The sequence below is a fragment of the Peromyscus leucopus genome, chromosome 6, assembly GCF_004664715.2.
Source record: "Peromyscus leucopus breed LL Stock chromosome 6, UCI_PerLeu_2.1, whole genome shotgun sequence".
In the NCBI taxonomy this organism is placed as follows: Eukaryota; Metazoa; Chordata; class Mammalia; order Rodentia; family Cricetidae; genus Peromyscus; species Peromyscus leucopus.
In genome coordinates, this window is record NC_051068.1 from 21708954 (window position 1) to 21727986 (window position 19033).

At 39.5% G+C, this 19033-nt stretch overlaps 1 protein-coding gene across 2 annotated transcripts in view; it reads right to left on the reverse strand.

Moving 5' to 3' along the window:
* Window positions 1-251: 251 nt before the first annotated feature.
* The window catches only part of Mfsd8 (major facilitator superfamily domain containing 8), a 31090-nt gene continuing 12308 nt past the window's right edge, over window positions 252-19033 (reverse strand). The window contains exons 4-12 of one of the 2 annotated variants that reach the window (XM_028895046.2): window positions 18515-18755; window positions 17291-17404; window positions 15924-16068; window positions 14065-14120; window positions 10730-10838; window positions 8124-8258; window positions 6500-6603; window positions 6168-6415; window positions 252-3480 (exon numbers count right to left, since the gene is read on the reverse strand). In XM_028895046.2, coding sequence (XP_028750879.1) covers window positions 3274-3480; window positions 6168-6415; window positions 6500-6603; window positions 8124-8258; window positions 10730-10838; window positions 14065-14120; window positions 15924-16068; window positions 17291-17404; window positions 18515-18755 — 1359 coding nt within the window. In that variant the 3' untranslated portion in view covers window positions 252-3273. The remainder of the gene's footprint in view (window positions 3481-6167; window positions 6416-6499; window positions 6604-8123; window positions 8259-10729; window positions 10839-14064; window positions 14121-15923; window positions 16069-17290; window positions 17405-18514; window positions 18756-19033) is intronic. The other variant, XM_028895047.2, reaches the window with a different exon arrangement.

The following is a 19033-nucleotide window of genomic DNA, read 5'->3' on the forward strand; positions in this document are numbered from 1 at the left end:
TCATGGACAAAACATGCTATCATTTTGAAGTTTTCAATATGTAAATAATGTACATATAAGCAATATGTAAACATGTATATTTTATATTTATTTTTGTAGCACTTGTGTCTGATAAAATACTTCTGCAAATACATTTTATAAAATAAACACCATTAGTAAGTTTATTTTTATTTGGTTAAATACTTCTTTTAAAATAGGTTATTATAAATTCATTTTAAAATTTTGTTTATTGTTTAGGATCACCCCCCACCTTTTTTTTTTTTTTTTTTTTTTTTGGAGACTGGGCTTTTATTGGTTTAACCCATGAGCTGTCTTTTTCCATCTTCTCTGCTAGGAGTTCTGCATTGCCCCAGGAGAGAAGAGGGTACTGGACAGACAAACATGGAACCTGAGGGGGCTTGGGACGATAAGGGGACTGTGGCTGTTAGGCACTAAAACCATTCATCTGGGCAGAGGGAGGCCATTAACTTGCACAGGACCCTCTGCCTTGCTAGGTCAAGAGGGAGGAACTTTGTTAGGAGTATCTAGGCACCTTTTGTAAGAAGTTTTATTTCACCCACAGCGGTCAGAGGGGGTCAGATACCCTGGGTCTGAGTGACAGGCAGTTGTAAGCCTCCGTGTTGGTTCTGAGTCCACAATAAGCAGTAAGCACTCTAAACCCGTGGACCACATAAAAACGTGAAGTTTTAATCTTGTAAGTTAAATGTTAGGCATCATTACTGAGGTTTATCATTTCACTTATATTGAGATTTGATCTACTATGGTCATTTGTCAATGTAGTTCATGATATACTGTTCATCTTTTCTTTATAATTAGAACCTTGAATTTAATAAGGAATCCATATTTAACTAATAGGACTTTCCAGTCCCTACACTCCGGCCACTTTGGACCCCTCCCCAAATGCCTTACCTCTAGGTTGTGTGCAATCCTGCCTTCTGCCTAGAGTGCATTTGTCCCACCCTTTCCCACTCCAGTCATCTCTTACACCAGGTATCAGCAGATCCTTCTTTTCCTAGAGATTTCCTAGTGCTGCTCTTACAGCTGGACTCCTTCTGGTCTCTATTACCTTTCCTCACCTTTCTTTCCCACAGCCAACCTCTTAAGTATCTGTACCAGCTAATTAGAGTCTGAGGTTCTAAGCCTAGCAGTTACTGCTCAAATTTCAACGAGTACATGGGAATAGGAATGTGTTCGGGGCTTCTTAATATGTACTGAAAGTTGACAGATACAAATCCTTACAATCTTGCTTTATTTGAAATGAACACTCACAGTGTAAGACAAAGTTATAAATAAATCTTCAACAGTAAATGGTAGCCAGAATTTTCTCTTAAAACAAGTTATTCTTAAACTGATACAAATAGTTTATCATCATTAAATTAAAAATTACAAGTTTATTTCACTTTAATACATGAAATGAGCTTGAAAAGCTTGTTTTATAGAGAAGCATAGTGGCTAGAGATGCTTTATGAAGTGACAATCCATTCAAAATAAGGAAATCACCCTTTGCTAGGTTTTCAAGAGCCCTTCTTTAATACACACTAACAGTTTCATGCCTTACAGTCGTTGTCTGCTTCTCACTTTACCCTCACTGTGTTCTACTGAAGACTTCACGTGTGCTAACTTTCCCTCCCTACTTCTTTCCCTAAGCCTGTCACTTCCCGCACTACTTTGGTGGCGAGGTGTGCGTTGGTCTACTCTCCCAAGAAACACATTCCTCAGTAAAAAAGAAGGTGCAGTCACTTCTGCAAGGTTATAATTACCTGAATTATAGTAGTATAATTCTAGGGCTGGGAAACTTGTGTTATGTTCTTGCTGGGCATGTGGTGTGCTGATAAAAAAGCTTCTTCATTCTTCATTCTCCCCAGATATTTCTGCAAATCTGAGTCACTAGTGCAAATAGTTCCTCACAGTTAAGTAACTGATAGTATAACTTCCGGGCATTTTTCCTATTCTGAAAAGTATAGCAATCAAGAGGTAGCCTCTGAAGACATTTAGATAAGAACTATGCCTCCATTCATTTGACTGTATCAGGGAAGCAGAATCTTATCTTCAGCCCTAATATTGGTGTGAGAAACTAGTGTGATACACAGGAACTTGGAGAGAACTCTCGTTCAAAGGGGTTAATACTTCTGTCTCTGCATAGTACACAAAGGTAGAGTTTAAGGTCAGAAGTGACCCTAAAGACTAAGATCCAGGGCCTGACAACAGAAACGGACTGAAGCAAAATGCTGCCATCATTTAGTGTGATGGCTTCAGCAGACTGTATAGTTGAGTACGAAGTTCACAGTCACAGAATGGGAAAACACTTGTGCATGGTGTGCAGTGATTCCCGTACATATAGCAGTGCTCTAGTCACACAGAGGTAGAAACTATGCCGTTTGATTAGTCTCCTTTGGCCATTCTGCCTCAAATCACAGCCTGACCAGACGGCAGTGTCAACAGCATTCAAAGTCCAGCTGCAGAACTGCTGCTATGATGGGTCTGCAGACAGGCTGGAAACAGCTGTTCCTCTCACTACTGAGATGGGACACTAAAAAAGGTCAAAGTTTGCACTAGAGTTTAAAGGACTTGGAAAATAGTGATAATTTTAAGGATCCATTTGCTGTTAATACTGTATTAAGAACACATTTGTCTTATGTTTCTAATGTGAATTGACTAGCACTTGAAAATGTAGTCCTTGTAAAGGCAGTAAAAGCCACCTTGACCCTTAGTCCTCTTTAGTCCTCAGATATTAGCATTATTCTTGCTCACAGGTTAATTTAGAAGTGAGATTCTAAAATAAATAGAGGTGCAATGTGCAAATTACATTAAGAAGAGATAATGGGCTCACCCTAGGCAGGAAAGAAAAACTAAAGCCTTGTCTGGTGGCGGGTGGGCTAAAAGAATTTAAGGCTCAGTTTTATTTCATTAGGAAGCTGAATACTAGTACATTTTTATTTAAAAAAAAATTAAAGATGATTAAAATACTTGCATCTTTGTTTTAAAAAAATATTTCATTCTACTCTGGCTGATTAAAACAGAACTTTCCTCCAGTTCCACTGCAGTAGTCCATTGTTTTAGAGAGAGTTCCACAGTTTACATGGAGTCCAGTTTCACAGCTATAGAGCATTATATATCCACTGTTGAGTTCATGGAACTCCAATAAGGTATAAGGAAGATAATTCACTTTGGATAAGGAGGTTATGACCCAGAACATTTTTGCACATCTTACCATTCATAGTTAAGTTACTCAGCATGGTTTTGCTATTCAAGGCTGGGTTGGAGACTGCTAGCTTATTCCTGGATCCTCCCGTATCTGACAGAAAAGGCAACAAGTCTTCTGTAAACAGCTCCCATGAGTGAGATGGTGAGCACCACTATTCCACACACAAGGCTAAATGCCCACCGCGGGCCCAAGTAAGTGTACACATGGCTGATGAACACAGGCCCAAGAATCCGTGCTGCACTTCCAGAAGCAGATAACCAGCCCATGTACATACCCTGTAAGGGGGTAAGGTAGAGGACAACAGATGAATTCAGGTTTAGTTATTTTAAAATAAAAACAGTAAGCCAGGTGGTGGTGTGGTACCTTTAATCCCAGTACTCAAGAGGCAGAGGCAGGTGGATCTCTGAGTTTGAGGCCAGCCTGGTCTACAGAGCAAGTTCCAGGACAGCCAGGGCTACAAAGAAATCTTGTCTCAAAAAACAAAAACAACAAAAATTGACCTGAGAGAGTTTCAGGACAGCTAGTGCTACATGGAGAAACCATGTTTCAAAAATCAAAAACAAACAAAAACTGATCTGAGCTGGAGATGGCTCAATGATTTGGTAGTGTTTGCCTTATAAGTCCAAATACCTGGGTTCAGTCCCCAGAACTTAATTAAAAAGCTGAGTGTGTGTGGGGGGGTGAATCTCAGGGTTACGGGGGTTGGATAAATATGATCAAAACGCAGTATGTGAAAGTCTCAATAAAAATAAGAGCAACAGGGGCTGGAGAAACGGCTCAGAGGTTAAGAGCACTGGCTGCTCTTCCAGAGGTCCTGAGTTCAATTCCCAGCTACCACATGGTGGCTTACAACCATCTGTAATGAGATCTGATGCCCTCTTCTGGCCTGCAGGCATACATGCAGGCAGAACACTGTATAATAAATAAATAAACAAATAAATAAATAAATAAATAAATAAATAAATAAATAAATAAATGTCTTAAAAAAAAAAAGCAACAAAAAGAAATGAGGCATGGTAGCATGTGCTTGGAAATACCTGAATTGGGAAGTCAGAGACAAGCAGAACCTTTGGGTTCCCCAGGCAGCCAACCAGCCTAGCCTACATATATACCGAGTTCTGGGCCAAGGAGTTCTGGTATTAAAGGCATGAGTCGCCATGCCTGACTGTTCATTTAGTCTTTGTGTGGGCGTGTGTCCCTAGTCACAGGTCACATAGGCCTCCTGATCTAGGTGCTAGGACCTGAACTTCAGTTCTCTGGAAGAGCAGTAAGCACTCATGACTGCTGAGCCATGTATCCATCCCCTTAGTTTGTTTTCTTAAGATGATCTTGCACTATAGTCTGGGTTTACCTAAGAGTCACCAAGTAGCCTTGGCTGGCCTCAAATTCCAAATCTTCCTGCTCCTGTGTAGCTCTGGTTGTCCTAGAACTTGGTTTGTAGACCAGGCTGGCCTCAAACTGATATCCAACTGTTTCTGCATCCCAAGTGCTGGGATTAAAGGCATGTATTACCACCACCTGGCCTCAGTTTAATTTTTAAAGATTAAAATATAACTGCCATTAAAAACAAGAGTTAAGCCAGGCGGTGGTGGCGCATGCCTTTAATCCCAGCACTTGGGAGGCAGAGCCAGGCGGATCTCTGTGAGTTCAAGGCCAGCCTGGGCTACCAAGTGAGTTCCAGGAGAGGCACAAAGCTACACAGAGAAACCCTGTCTCGAAAAACAAAAAAAAAAAAACAAGAGTTAAAAATATATAGAAAATAAGTAAATACCAGTCCAGTTATGAGTAAGTGATACTACATATATAAAATGAAATCCAGTGTCTCACTGAAAGTAAATCTAAAGAATCCATGACATACTCCATAAAGTGCATATGCCCATTTACATAGTCACAGAGAAGGTACTGGGAATGGAGTGTGACATCATTAAAATATCAGTAGTTATGACCTCTCTGAAACTACTATTCATATTGCATCTACAGATTTTTGATTTTATATAATGAATACAGAAATTACTTGTTTTGTGTGTGTATGTGTGCATGCCAGAGATCAAACCTAGGGTGTCAGGTATTCCAGGATAAAAGTTCTACCACTGAGCCTACGGATTTTTTTGTATGTTTTTGTTTTATTTGAGACTGAGTCTCACTATCCAGCCCTGGCTGTCCTGGACCTCACTGTGTAAACCAGGCTGTCCTTGAACCTGCAGTGATCCTCCTACCTCAGCCTCCTGGATGCTGAGATTACAGCTGTGTGTAACCATAACTAGGTCACCCCTGACATTCTTAACTTAAAAATGAATTTTGGACCAGGGCTTTAGCTCAGTGGTGGAGCACTCACCTAGCATGTGCAAAGCCTAGGATCCAATCCTAGCACTACAGAACAAACAGTTAAACTGAAAATACATATAGGGAGCTTGCAGTGTAGCTCAAGGTCCTGAGTTTAAGCTCCGTCACAACACAGAAAAGGAAACATACAGAGCTGCCAAAACTGTTGAAGACCACTATGTTTTCATCTTTTTGTAACAGCCTAAGTCCAGTTTGGCTGCCTATTTTGGTTTTCTCCTGTCTACTTTAAGAATGAATATTAGAAATTTAAAGTTCAGAGATTTTTTTCAATGAAAAGTATTTTAAGCTCATAATTACTGATTTCAAGACATTTTAGTTCTGCCTTAACAAGGTTGTATTTCAGCAGAAATCTTAACTAAACACATTACAAACTTTCTGAGTGATGGAGGCAGACAGAATCTAGAGCTCAGGCCTTCGAGGGATACAAGTGAACTCCAGCTCCAGAGCTGTCTAAGAAATCCACCTCTCCCCCAAAATTAGCCTTTTGTTTTGTTTTCCTTTTTCATTTGAAATGCTCAATCAGATTTTTTAGAGTCTGCTAAGCCAGCTTGTGTAAGAACGGAAGTATAGAAAAGGCAATGTGGAAACTGTAATTCACATGGGTGCAGTGCTGAGTTACCTGAGGTTTGGGTCCTAGAACTTTGGAATATAGTGTATAGGACATGACGTTGCAAGCTGGATAGCCTATTCCAACTAGCACAGCCGCTGTCAGGAACTGGGCCAGATGGATCACCGGAGTGTACAGGCACCAGGCTTGTTCAATTGGGCACCCGGTTGGCTGTTCACTGTGATCTTCTCTTGGAGAATTCCAAAGATCAATAATAATTTCCCCAAATGTAGTATTAGGGATTGAGCTGTTGTGTAAATCTGTAACATAAAGTGAAGATAAGATATCACTTGCTACTTCTAAAGAATGGCAGGGCTGGTGCTGGAGAATTAAAATCACCGTACCTTGCCACTGTACTTTGGGAAACTCATTTCCCCAGGGTAACAAGATAAAGAAGCCGACCCATACAACCACAAGTCCTCCCAGGAGAATAGCACGCTCATCAATCCTGTTGAACAGAAACTCTGATTGTGAAATGCAATATGAATTCAAGTTCCATGACCACAACTAAATAATTTAAGTAAAATTGTTATACAATTCATTATATTTATCAATTAATGTAATTCTTTTTTTTAAAAGATTTATTTATTTATTATGTATACAATGCTCTGTCTGCACATATCCCCACAGGCACCAGATCTCATTACAGATGGTTGTGAGCCACCATGTGGTTGCTGGGAATTGAACTCAGGACCTTTGGAAGAGCAAGCAGTGCTCTTAACCTCTGAGCCATCTCTCCAGCCCCCTGTAATTCTAAATAGAATCCCCCAATGAAAGCACCCAGTACCAAGCATGGCAGTGTATACCTGTAGCCTCATCACCTAAGTACCAGGCAGGAACCCTGGGAGGGAGTTCAAGGCCAGCCTGGGCTGCATAGTGAGACCCTGTCTCAGGGTGGGGGGGGAGGCTTCTCTAATAAACTGTTGATTTCAGATTAGGGGGTTGGACTCTAGATGATGAATGTATTTATCTTTTCCTACAGAAAGTAGAGCACTCACCTAGCATGTACAAAGCCTAGGATCCAATCCTAGCACTACAGAACAAATAGTTAAACTGAAAATACATATAGGGAGCTTGCAGTGTAGCTTAAGGTCCTGAGTTTAAGCTCCGTCACAACACAGAAAAGGAAACATACAGAGCTGCCAAAACTGTTGAAGGCTAACTTCAACTCCCAGCAGCACCACACACACAAGATGAGTTATGTGGTCAAATACTGAGAAATGACTATAACTGTATTTGCCACGGTGATGATATAGTGTTCATAAGATGGAGACCTAATTAGATGTTCTAAAATATATAAGCCTATAAGCCCAGTACCTGAGAAGTGGAGGCAGGAGAATCAGTAATTCAAGGGTAGCCGGGGTACGTGAGACCCTGACTCATAACAAAACACACACACAAAATCTATGTAAGTTCACTTTGTTCTTTGAGACATGGTCTCAATATGTAGCATGCAGGCACTCATGGTCCTCTTGTCTCAGCCATCAGTGTAGAGGCTTTAATAACCAGAATTTTCTAAACTTAATCATTCCATCTCATGAGACAATGTTTTATGAAATATACTTTGAGTAACAGACATTAAAACACAATATATAACAATAGTTAGTATACAGTTACTTATTTGGTAAGGCATTTTACTTTGCCAAAGTGATACCATAGACTATAAAAATATCATGCATTCTCAGTAAAGATTTGATCTTATTGCTAACTCTCAAGAACTACACTACCGCCAGGCATGGTAGCACACGCCTTTATTCCCTGCAGCACTCAGAAGGCAGAAGCAGACTAGCCAGGTCTATGTAGTGAGTCCCAGGCTAGCCAGGTCTACAGAGTAAGACTCTGTCTTACTAACAAAAAAGTTGTAACACATGAGCAAATGTACTAGCACATTGATCTGTATTAACAGTGTTTCATGTTTCTTTTTTCAAAAAAGGATTTGAAGTGAAACTAAAAACATATATAACTTACTTTTTGGAAAGTAATTTAACCCCCATGAAAACAATAACTGCCTCAACTCCAAGAACAGCAAGAATTATTCCATCATAGAGCACAGCCTGCTCCTGGGTCCAGGCGTACATGTCCATTGTTAATGGAGTGAGGATTCTAAGAAGAGAAAGCCAGACTTATTCACTTAAATGACAGTCGTTACTAAGAATTAAATATAAGCATTCATAATAATACCTTCAAGAATATGCAACCCCTTTCACTTCAGTTTATATAAGGAACACAGTCACATTGCAGAAGTTTGCAAACAGGAGACAACATAAATCGATTACAGCCCCATGCTCCCAGCAACTATTCATGGTTACACTGTGGTTGAAATTAATCTCTTCTTGGTGGAGCTTTGAGCTTTAGGGGTGAGAGTCTGACTAGCCTCTCTTTGGGGGTCACTTCTACAGAGGGACTACTAGTCCCCTGTAAAGAGCCACTACAAAAGTAATTTTTTTCTTTTTTCAGAGCTGAGGACCGAACTCAGGGCCTTGCACTTGCTAGGCAAGCGCTCTACCACTGAGCTAAATCCCCAGTCCCTACAAAAGTAAACTTTATGTTGACATTTTCAAAGTCAGAAGTTTATTTCAGTTTTGCTGGACATGCACTTTCTAGATGTTTCCCCCTCGTTATTAAAGTGTATATTCCCAGCAATGTCACACGGTCATGTTATTAGTGCCTACTTATTAGAGCCTAGTGGATTTTCCCTTCCATCAGCACTTTGTGTTTCTTCCCCTCCCTATGAATACCTCTGCCTTTATATAGATGTCTCCTTCCTTGACAAGCCTAGCTCTATGTTCTACCATCTTCTGTTGGCTGAACACAAAACAATCTATATTTTAAATGTTGTATTAAAAAAAAATAGTATCTTAAACTTTGAAATCAGATGAGCTGATATAGAAAACAACTGCATGCTTTCTCCAAGGGCTAAACAGTTAACATGTGCCCTAGCAATTCCAGTTCTTCCAGGTACAAATCCAAGAAATGAAGGCCACAACTTCAGCAGCCACCTGCATAGCATAATCACTCAACTTAGCTTCATGGTGCCAACAGAGTTCTCATCAGCAGATGAGTGGGCAGCAAAAAGCAGCTGCACCTGCCATAAGAAGTTAAGAAAGTGATACACACAACAGGAAGAACTAAAACCTCACAATCAATGAAATAAGACAGGCATAAAAGCAAAATACTGCATGATGCAACTTATATGAGGTGCCTTATACAGACAGGTCATCAGGAGCTGGTGAAAGACATGGGGAGTAACCATGAGAGGTGTGCAGCTGGTTTGGGATGATACAAGGTTCTTCTCATGAGGCACAAAGCTGTAACCATACTCAATGCCACTGTATTCAACTTTTCAAACACAGCTAAAGGGTCTGGAGAGATGGCTTGAGACTAAGAGCACTGCTGCTCTTGCAGAGGACCCAGGTTTGATTCCCAGAACCACATGGTGGTTCACAACTATCAGTGATTCCAGTTTCAGGGACCCAGTTCTCACTGCTGACCTCTCTAGCACCAGGCACACACATGGTGCACATATATTACATGCAGGCAAAACACTCATAACACATTTTAAAAAATAAAAAATAAATCTAAAACTTTTTTCTTAAATGAGTTAAAATGCTGGGCCTGGTTGTACAGGACTATAAGCCTAACTATAGGAGGTTGAGACAGAAGGATCACAAATTTAAGCCCTACCTGAGCTACAGAGGGAGTTTAAAACCAGTCTAGAATGACTTAGTGAGAACCTGTCTCAAATTAAAAAGTAAGCAGGTTAAGAATGTCCCTCAGCAATTGCCTGGCATGCTTGAGATCCTAAATTTAATCCCCAATATAGTTAATGTGATAAATTTTGTGTGCTGTGTTTTTTGCATTAAAAAATGTTCTCTAAAATGAATTATGACTTTCCTGTAGGTGAATAATTTTGAAAATATATATATACCAAACACATCTACTGACAAGTATTGACACAAAAATGTTACAGTTGTATGGAAATAAACCAAGTTCTCAAACTGTGACATTACAGCTTATGAGAGTTTAATACATGCTTCCCCTCCCCACTTGAAAAAACATGAAGTGGCTTTCTGCAGGGCCCACGAGCGTGCATGTGTGCATGCGTTTGTGTGCGCATGCGTGTGCGTGAGTTGCTGCTGTATTTGCATATTTTTTCTCTTTTAAAAGGATCATGTAATTTTACAAAACAGGATGAATGAAACCTACACAGTTGTGAATTTTACAATTTTTGATCAAGGATTAAACAGAGCTAATATTGCCAGACTTAGTGTTAATTATATCATGATACAAAATCTATACACATTTATATTTAAGTTTGGCCATGGTGGCACAGCACTTGGGAGGCAGAGACAGTCAGATCTCTTTGAGTTCAAGGCCATCCTGGTCTTCATAGAGAGTTCCAGGACAACCAGGTTACATAGATCCTGTCTCAAAAAAAGCAAAAATTTTACTTAAGAATAAAATGTGCTTTATGTAAGTTTTTAAAAACAAAATCTATATGCATAATTAACACTGCATTAAACAACATGGATTAGTAAGTAATCAGATTTAAATAAAGACAGACTAAAACTTACGTTTCAAAAAGGGCAAAGATAAACAAAACCACAAAAAACAGAACATTGGTAGCCACAACAGCGACTTGGTCAATACTTCCTTCGGGATTATGAACTTCATCTGTAGTTTCTATAAACAGGAGAAAAGTAATATTATATGTTTGATTTTTCATATAATAAAATAATATGAAACTATTCACTGGGTGTGGTGGCTCACACCTTAATCCCAGCACTTGGGAGGCTGAGGCTGGAGGATCACAGCAAGTCTGAGGCCAGTCTGGGCTAAGGGGCGTGGGGAAAAGAAAGTAAATAAAAGTAACAAAAAGGGAAGAGTTTGGGAAAGGAGGGAAGGAGAGGGAAAGAAGTAACAAGATTCAGAGAGTAAGTAATCTTCAAATGGTATTTAACATAAGGGGCCACTCTTCCTGAAGTGTATTTGAGTTTCATTATCTACAGGAATTACTTGGGTTAGTTTATGTTGGTGTCTCCCAATCCAAAAGAGTGTGTTTTATAGACTTCTAGAAAAATACATTTGCTTTCAATTCCAGGTACAGATGTTTCTACCTTACTAAATCTTAATTTTATAATGATTCTATTAAGTTCTATCAATAGTTCAATAAACCAGTTCCCAGTTCCTTTCAATGGCTCTTTTTTATTTCAACCCTATATGAAGTTAGTGTTAGTAAAAGTCTTTCTTTGGGGACCAGTGAGATGGCTCAAAGGGAAAAGACACTTGCTGCCAACTAGAGACCTGAGTTTGATCCCTAGGCCTACATGGTGAGAGCTGACTCTCATGCATAGCATGTCATACACACAAAATAAACATAAATATTTAATTTTTCTCTTCCCTGTCATTAAAAAAAGTTATGTTAGATTTGTGGGGAGGAAGGGGGTGAGCAGGGTGACAGGCAGATGGGAGGCGGTGGGAATGAGAGTGGTCAGTATTTATTGTATAGATGTATGTCTAAGAATACATTAATTAAAAGTTGTGTTAATGCTGAGCTTGGTGATATACACAGTTATCCCTGTCTGCACTCAGGAGGCTTAGGCAACAGCATCATGAGTTGAAGGCCAGCCTGAGCTATATAACAAGACCTATCTCAAAAATAAAAATTACTTGTATCTTTCCATGGCAGTGGCTTTAGAGGGCAGAGCACGATTCCTCACCTTGAACTATACAATTAAATCATATATTAAGTACAGGCACTCCTGACATAACTTCAAAGTTATATACAGCCATATATCTGTTCACATCCTTATACTGTTACTCATTGTGAACAATGTAAATAACCCAAGAATGGACATGTATGCTGGGGGAGAGAGGGAGGTAAAGGAGAGGCATGGTATAGCTTTCCTTGACATAGAAAGCTTGTGTATGTTTTTTATAATAGTGTCTGCCCTTCTACCTCAGAGGAAAGGAGAATTAGAAATGTCTGTACTATTTATAGGGAGTAGCTTTTGACTTTTGTTTTCAGTCACACCAAGAATACTGGTCACCTTCATCCAGGTCCCTTCACAGAAGCAGGCCCTAGTTCTTCCGACCCTTGGAATATTTGGGGTACACCTTTCTATTACTTAGTTACTACCCAGGGTCTGTCTTGACTTCTTTGAATGTTGCCCCATCAGACTGAAATTTCCTACATATATAGTTATTTTTTGCAGGCTCTATTCAGTGCTGGCTGCTGTAAGGAATCTCAGAAATGTATCACAGGCGGAGGAAATTGACTAAGTGTCCTAATTACAAGAATTTTAGGGCCCAGCAGTGGTGGCCCATGACTTTAATCCCAGCACTTGGGAGGCAGACACAGGTGGATCTCTGTGAGTTCAAGGCTGATATGGTCTACAGAGTGAGTTACAGGATGGCTAGAGCTACAAAAGGAAACCCTGTCTCGAAAACCACACACACACACACACACACACACACACACACACACACACACACAGAATTTTAAGGAAAGACTACTTCAGTATATTGATCCAATTTTTAAATTAAATTGATGGGTTGATTTTGACATGTATTAGTGTTTTGTCTCCATATATGTATATGTTTGGCACTTGCAGAAGTCAGAAGAGGGCTTCAGGTCGGCTGAAACTGGAGTTACAGAAAGTGATGAGCTACCATGTCCTCTGCAAGAGCAGGCGTGCTTTTAACTGCTGACTCATCACTCCAGCCCTGCTTCCCAAACTTTATGTAATTAGAAATTACAATCCCACTCAAAGAAAACTTCTTTAAACCTGACTATCTTTAAATATTAAAAAATCATGTGAGTTTTTACCATGTGCATTTTATCAAGATATTTATTGAAATATAAAAATGATTTTATATGAATGTATTCACTAAAATTACATTTGTTTTTTGTATAGTTTTATAAAATCACTGAGCAAGTACCAACTTGCTTTCTTTCATACAGTTCAAGGCCACAATCGGTAACTAAATAACAATTTATTAAGTAAAATATTCCTACTTACCAGATTGGGAATTTATAAATAAGCCAAAAAAAAGATTTAAAGGACTGGGCTGTGACAATGTGTAAAGTGTCCACTGTGCAAGCATGAAGGTCTGCATTCAGATCCCCAGCACCCACTGAAACTCAGATGTGGAGGTGCTGACCACTGTACCCAGCGCTGGGGGACACAGACAGGTGGACTCTTGGGGCTCCCTAGCCAGCCATTCTATTCAAAATGGCAAGTTTCAGGTCTGTGAGAGACTGAGAAAGTAAGTGGAGAGCAGATAAGGAAAACATCTGATGTAGACATTTGACCTCCATGTGCACCCACATGGGCAAGCATACCTGCACACATATACACACATGCATATACCACACACCCACAACATAATTTAAAAGATGAAAATATACATTTATAAAATAACAATGCCTACTATCACGATAAAGGTATTGGGAATTGCTGGAAGCCAGGTGTATGTAGTCCAACTGTGATCCCAGCACTCACAAGGCTAAGGCAGAAGGATCTCAAGTTCTAGGCCAGCCTTGCCAAGCAAGTCATTTTCAAGGTAAGAGTGGACTACATACTGAGACACTGTCTCAAAACAACAAAACCTGCTTGAAACAGAAAGGGCTCCCTGTACCAGGGTTATCGGAAATATGGCAAGGGGCACAGTGGTTTTAAGACACTAGCTATTTGAAAAAGACAAGTGATCATTAGCAATGGCTTTTAGCCTTGCCAATAATAAACACCACATAACTGATAGGTATGGATTCTTTTATTAATGTAGATTCCTTTCACCTTTGAAGATATTCTCCAGTCACCTACGTGTTATGCTTAGAGGCAAAAGCCATGTAAATACCAAGCAAACAGAATGAGAATTTAGATAGTGCTACACAAGCTAACAGTACCTTCTTGAAAATTCACGCTCTTACACTGCCGTCCTGAATCATCTACACGATGCTCTCTAAAGAAAAGCATAGATATTAATAAGACCTTAATTCAGAAGCAGTTTTCTTTCTTATTATTGGCACCCTGCCTTTTCTACAGTCAGACACAATTTCTTTTACTGGCTTTTGAGAAATAGAGTTATTAATTACTAATAAATATAACCAATAAACCTAAAAATACCTTTTTTTCCAGTACTGGTCATGAAGCATAGGGCCTCATACATGCCAGAAAAGCAAGCCTCCAAGCCTTGAGCTGGATCTCCAGTGTGAGCTTTGGTGAGAAAAGGCCCGGCACTGTTGTCCAGGCTGCTCTCAAACCCCTGGGGTCACGTAACCCACCCACTCACTTTCCTGAATAGGAAGACTATGTGTCATCTAAAATAGTTTCAAAATGTATCTAGAAGCATACATGATTTACCTTAGTATGTATTTGAGGTTTTCAATGTTTTAAAAATTGTAAGTGGTTCTGGAAAATTAGATGGAGCACTCTAAAAAATATAACATAATAATATTGGGTTTGATAGCATATACCTATATTCCCAAAACTTCGCAGGCTAAAGCAAAAGAATCCTGAGTTCTCAGGCAGCCTTGGCTACATAGTAAGACTTTTTCTAAAAGATAAAGTAAAAACAAGAAATACAAAGATACAAAATAATGATACTAGTTTTAGAAAATGAAATACCATTTCTTTTCTTTTTCTGTTTTTTTGAGACAGGATTTCTCTGTGTAGCTCTGGCTGTCCTGGAACTCACTCTGCAGGCCAGACTGGCCTCAGATTTCCACAGATCTGCCTGCCTCTGCCTCCCAAGTGCTGGAATAAAAGGTGTGCACCACCACTGCCAGGTGAAATACCATTTCTTTTTTCTTTCTTTCTTTCTTTCTTTCTTTCTTTCTTTCTTTCTTTCTTTCTTTCTTTCTTTCTTTCTTTCTTTCTTTCTTTCTTTTTTTTTTTTTTTTTTTTTAAAGATTTATTTATTTATTATACACAGTGTTCTGTTTGCATGTGTCCTTGCAGGCCAGAAGAGGGCACCAGATCTCATTACAGGTGGTTGTGAGCCACCATGTGGTTGCTGGGAATTGAACTCAGGACCTCTGGAAGAACAGTCAGTGCTCTTAACCACTGAAACATCGCTCCAGCCCGAAATAACCATTTCTATACTTAGAATTTTATAGTTAGTAAATGAAGAATAGATCTTCTTAATCTGTGTTATTCCTGATCTGTCTGCAGTTACCAGTAATTGATCAAACACTACAAACCCAATATAGGCAGCAAACCCCAAAGACTTCACAGGGCCAAGCCTCACAGCTCTGGTCTATAATGTCAGCTACCTGGAGGCTGAGGCAGAAGGACTACAAATTGAAGGCCTGCCTGGTACTCAGAGCACCAAGCAACTTAACAGGTCCATACATCAAAATAAAAAGTAAAAAGGGCTGGAGAGGGCCTTCAGCAGCTAAGAGCATTTGCTGCTCTTGCTGTGGACCCAGGTTTGGTTCCTAGCACCCAATTGTGTGTAACTCCAGTTCCAGGGAACCCAGTTCTCCCTTGTGGTACCTGAGGGCATTGCATGCATGTGGTCCACATACATACATATAGGCAAAACACTTTAAAAACATAAAAATAAATCTTTATAAAGGGGGCTAGGAGCCTGGGAGATACAGAGTAGTGGTAAAGGGCTTGCTTAGCATGGCTGAGGCCCCAGGGTCAATGCCCAGTGCTACAAATACAAAAAGACTTCATAGGGATAATTATCCCTCAGTAATACCAAAGCCTGTTAACTTTTAGAATTTATAAACATAGCTTATCACTTCTGTGTAGTTACCTTAATATAAAGAGAATCAGAATAATGTTTAGAATTCCCAGGAAGGCGCCAAGTAAAACTGGTGCTGTGTACATGTTGATCTGCAGTTTAATGATGTCCCACGTTACACCCTTTTCTCCGATGAGTGCAAAGCAAGTCTGAAATACTAAAAAAGTATTATGTATACAAGTAAGTTTTGATATGAGAAACATAAGCTGAAAACTGTAAAAGAAGCTTACCACCGAACTGTTAGGGTCAATATGAAGCCACCATGTGTATTAAGGAATCTCGGCTGGAGTGAGAAAACTGATGCTTGGTTGATGGAAACAATTTATTCTTCTCTTGTATAAATCACAGACATACATGTGTGTGTGTGTGTGTGTGTGTGTGTGTGTGTGTGTGTGTGTATACATATATGTATACACACACACACACACAAATACATTAGTATATGTGATAAGATATGTGGTATTAAATTTTCATGCAGGATGGCAGCAAGCACAAAGGTAAAAGACACGTTGAACAATCTGGTTGACTCAAATAGTTAGAAATTTAATCAAATTCATTACAAGAAGAAAATGTAACAGTTTCAAGTCAAATATTTTGAATATTACTGTGTCTGTAGCATTTAAATTATACATACTTAGTATCACTTAATATTAAATTTGTACTTAAAACTTGAATGGAACAGTTCTGCTCTTCACTCATGGCTGAGATGATTTTCCACGGGCCTGTCAGTAACTGGGATCTAACTTCAGCTGAAGACAAAAGCAGATGCTGCCCTTACAACAGTACTGGGTACAAAGTACCCAGAAAAATGTCAGCTGTGAGCCCCAGACTCCCCCACCTACTTTGGTAACTCTGGACACACTATACACTGTGGGTTCCTCACCTGTAAAATGAGGCAAGCAGCACTCAACTAAGAGCTCTGTTCTCAAGGCAAAATAATCTAGCAATATTAATGTATTAAAAACATTAATGTCCCTCCCTGCTACAGCTATAGCTCAGTGGTAGAGTGCTTCCCAGCATGCATAAAGCTTTGGGTTCAGTATTCAGTATCTCTCTCTCTCTCTCTCTCTCTCTCTCTCTCACACACACACACACACACACACACACACACACACACGCAATTTGGGGGGATTATTGTTTTATTTTTATGATGATTTTTAGTTAACATATGAAATGTTTCATTATGATATTTTTATGCATATATATCTCTATACTTTACTCTTGTTAACCCCTCTTACTTCCCTGGCTCCCTCCCTCCTTTCTCAAGTTTCTCTCCTTTTCCCTTTGGCCACAAAGCTTCACACATGGGTTACATTTAAATTTGAACCTCAAAGATTTTCCCAATTCAAATTTAAGAAGTCAAGTAAAGACCGCCTTACCTGGACCCAGAATAAAGCCCAAGGCTTGACATGTGCTTGTATTGGCCATGGCACTTGTCCTTTCCTGAAGGGAAGTAGCACCAGCAATGTATGATCGAACAACAGCTACATTTCCTAAAGAGACAGGAACAGAGTAAAGGAACCACCCTTCAGCTATCATACTCACCTCACCTGGCTTTATACAGAGCAAGAAATACTGATGGTCATGTCTTCCTTTACGCCATTGTACAAAATGTGTAAGATTTTTATTGAACAAACACATAACTAAGGGAACAAAGTATTTTCACTGATACAGAAATAGTGCAGCTAGGCTGGGTGGTACACACGTATAATCCCAGCAACTGGGAGACAGAGGCCAGCCTAGGCCACATAGTGAGATCTAGGCCAGCCAAAGGTATATATTAAGACTCTGTCTCAAAACCAACTAACAACAAAACAAAAATCAAAATAAAACAAGCCTGCTCACATGAGTAAAAACAGCTTTTAGATAATGTAAAAACGGCATTATAATACCAAGATTTTCTCATCAAATTATAGACAGCTGTACATTAACAGCAGAGTGTTATGCTGTAAGGAAATATGTCACAAACTACATTCACAGCCGTATAATACAGAAACAGAAAGAGTCCACTAAGAATGTAACTAAACAATTTTGGGCTGGAGAGGGCACAGTGGTTAAGTTAAGCATTTATACTGCTCTTTTAGCAGACCTGTGTTCAGATCCTAGCACCCACATCAGACAGCTCACAAGCACCTCTAACTCCAGCTCCAGGGGATTCAATGCTGGCCTCTGGCCTCTGAGGGTCCTGCTCTCACATGCACATCTCCACATACACAATAAAAATAGAAGTTGTTTTTTTTTAATTATTAAGCATATTATTTTATAGTAGAGACTCTGCTAGGAACCAAAGAGCATTTAAAAAATATTATTTACTGCTTCTAATACAAAAGTCTTACTATAATTGATGAGAAAAGATGGAACCAGGAAAGGCCAGAAACAGGACAGAAAAGAAAAGGATCCATTCAAGGGCAAGAAGCTCGAGAGGACTCTGCACTAGATAAAGCACTCAATGTGTATCTTGATGATGAAGACTAATAGAAATAAAAGAGAGAACCTGTAGGTAATAGGAGGATCATGATGTATGTGGGATGACACAGGAGAGACATGGCTATGAACAGTAGGAAGAATGTGAATCTCACACACAAATACACACACACAATTACCTGCTCCAAATCCCACCAATCCACGAGCAATCAACATGTAGTATTTATTATGAGCAGCTGGCACGTGGACATATGCATATAGGCAGTTGGCTGCCACCGAAATAAAGATGGAGACGATAAGAGGTTCTTTTCTTGGCCTATAATTAGACCATAAACCAAATAGAGGTGAAGCTACCATTTGGCCAAGACTAAATGAAGCAATAACCCAGCCCAAAAAACTTGCATCGGCTGTCTGATCAATCTGCAGAGAAAAGTAAATGCTTTAAGAATCATTACATAACAACAGTCTTAGGCTTCTGGCAGTTACAAACACTCTAAGGCAGACTTTCATGTGAATATAAGTTTTCAGACCACTGGGTAACTAAGTACCTGGGAATGTGGCTGCTAGATCGGTTAGTAAAACCATATTTAGCTTTGTAACAAATATCCAGGCTGTATTCCAGAGTGGCTGAACCTTTGTGTGCTAGTATTTCTGTGGAGAACTCCTGGTACATGTTAATAATCGTGGGGGAGTTCATC